This window comes from Rhincodon typus, unplaced genomic scaffold, assembly GCF_021869965.1.
Source record: "Rhincodon typus isolate 14 unplaced genomic scaffold, sRhiTyp1.1 hic_rhity00008968, whole genome shotgun sequence".
Classification (NCBI taxonomy): domain Eukaryota; kingdom Metazoa; phylum Chordata; class Chondrichthyes; order Orectolobiformes; family Rhincodontidae; genus Rhincodon; species Rhincodon typus.
In genome coordinates this window covers 829-2,070 of record NW_025974606.1, presented here as the reverse complement: position 1 = coordinate 2,070, position 1,242 = coordinate 829, and the positions used below count along the sequence as shown (strand labels likewise).

General features: G+C 54.9%; 1 protein-coding gene across 1 annotated transcript in view; it reads left to right on the top strand.

The window, feature by feature from the left end:
* Positions 1 to 6: 6 nt before the first annotated feature.
* LOC125482339 (pleckstrin homology-like domain family B member 1) overlaps positions 7 to 1,242 on the top strand; it is a gene marked incomplete at its 3' end in the record, with an annotated part of 1,907 nt that continues 671 nt past the window's right edge. Inside the window, exons 1-2 of the mRNA XM_048594394.1 lie at positions 7 to 199; positions 875 to 1,003. Coding sequence (XP_048450351.1) covers positions 11 to 199; positions 875 to 1,003 — 318 coding nt within the window. The remainder of the gene's footprint in view (positions 200 to 874; positions 1,004 to 1,242) is intronic.

The following is a 1,242-nucleotide window of genomic DNA, read 5'->3' as shown; positions in this document are numbered from 1 at the left end:
AAGGTAGAGTATGATCGACTTGGCCAGAGGAGTGTTGAATGAGGAGGAGAAGGGACTCGTGGGACAGGGTGCACCCAAGGACTCTGTGACAGCTCCGCGTCGATTCATCCCTGAAAATTCGGCTGACGGGGGGAATCTGAAGGATATGGCTCCTGACGCTGAGAACACGTTGAGTCTGTCGTTCACTGCGTTGACTCAGGTACTGCTCAGTCATTCACTCTCACTCTCTGTGTAGATCGATTGTCCCCCAGAGACACTGAAGGAACGACGATATATTCCCACGTCAGGATGGGGAGTGGAGGGGAATGTGCAGGGGGCTGGTGTTCCCATGTATCTGCTGCCCCTTGTCCTTCTGGATGGAAGTGGCCGTGGGTTTGGAAGGTGCTGCCTGAGGATCTTTGGTGAATCTCTGCAGCGCATCTTGTAGATGGTACACACTGCTGCTACTGAGCGTCGGTGGGGGAGGGAGTGGGATGTTTGTGGATGTGGTGCCAATCGAGTGGGGGCTGCTTTTTCCTGGATGGTGTCGAGCTTCTTGAGTGTCGTTGGAGCTGCCCCCATCCAGGGGCAAGTGGGGAGTATCCCATCGCACTCATGACATGTGCCTTGTCGATGGTGGGACAGGCTTTGGGGGGAGTCAGGGGGTGGGTTACTCGCTGCAGGATTCCCAGCCTCTGACCTGCTCTTGTAGCCGCTGTGTTAATGTGGTGAGTCCAGCTGAGTTTCTGGTCAATGGTTGATAGTGCGGGATTCAGGGATGGGAATGTGGAAAGTGAAGGCAGAGAGGGTATGGAATGATTGTTGAAAGGATAGTTCAGCATCATCTGAAGTCTCTCACGTTACCCTGACGAAGCCCTGTCTGTCCTGTCTGTAGAAACCATCCATCTCAGGATGTCAGAGAAGGTGGACATACTTGGAACAGCTCAAGACAGGATCCCAGATCTCTCTACCGAGCCCCTGTCTCACTGACCTGGAACTGGAGCACGAAGGGATGGACCCAGAGGTACATGGGGCAAGGGAGCGGGTCCTACCAGAGTGCCCAGGCCCTGGTGCTGCCAGGAACCAAGACACGGCAGGGCAAACACATGGCTCGCAGGAGGCCATTCAGCGCCCCCCTCCCTTCTTGAACCTGTTTCATAGGAAGATGAGAGGCCATTCAGCCCCTGTAAGACCCGTTTGCCCCAAACAATGAGGCCATGCCTAATCTGCGATCTCCCACACAAACCCAGAAATAGAACGCTG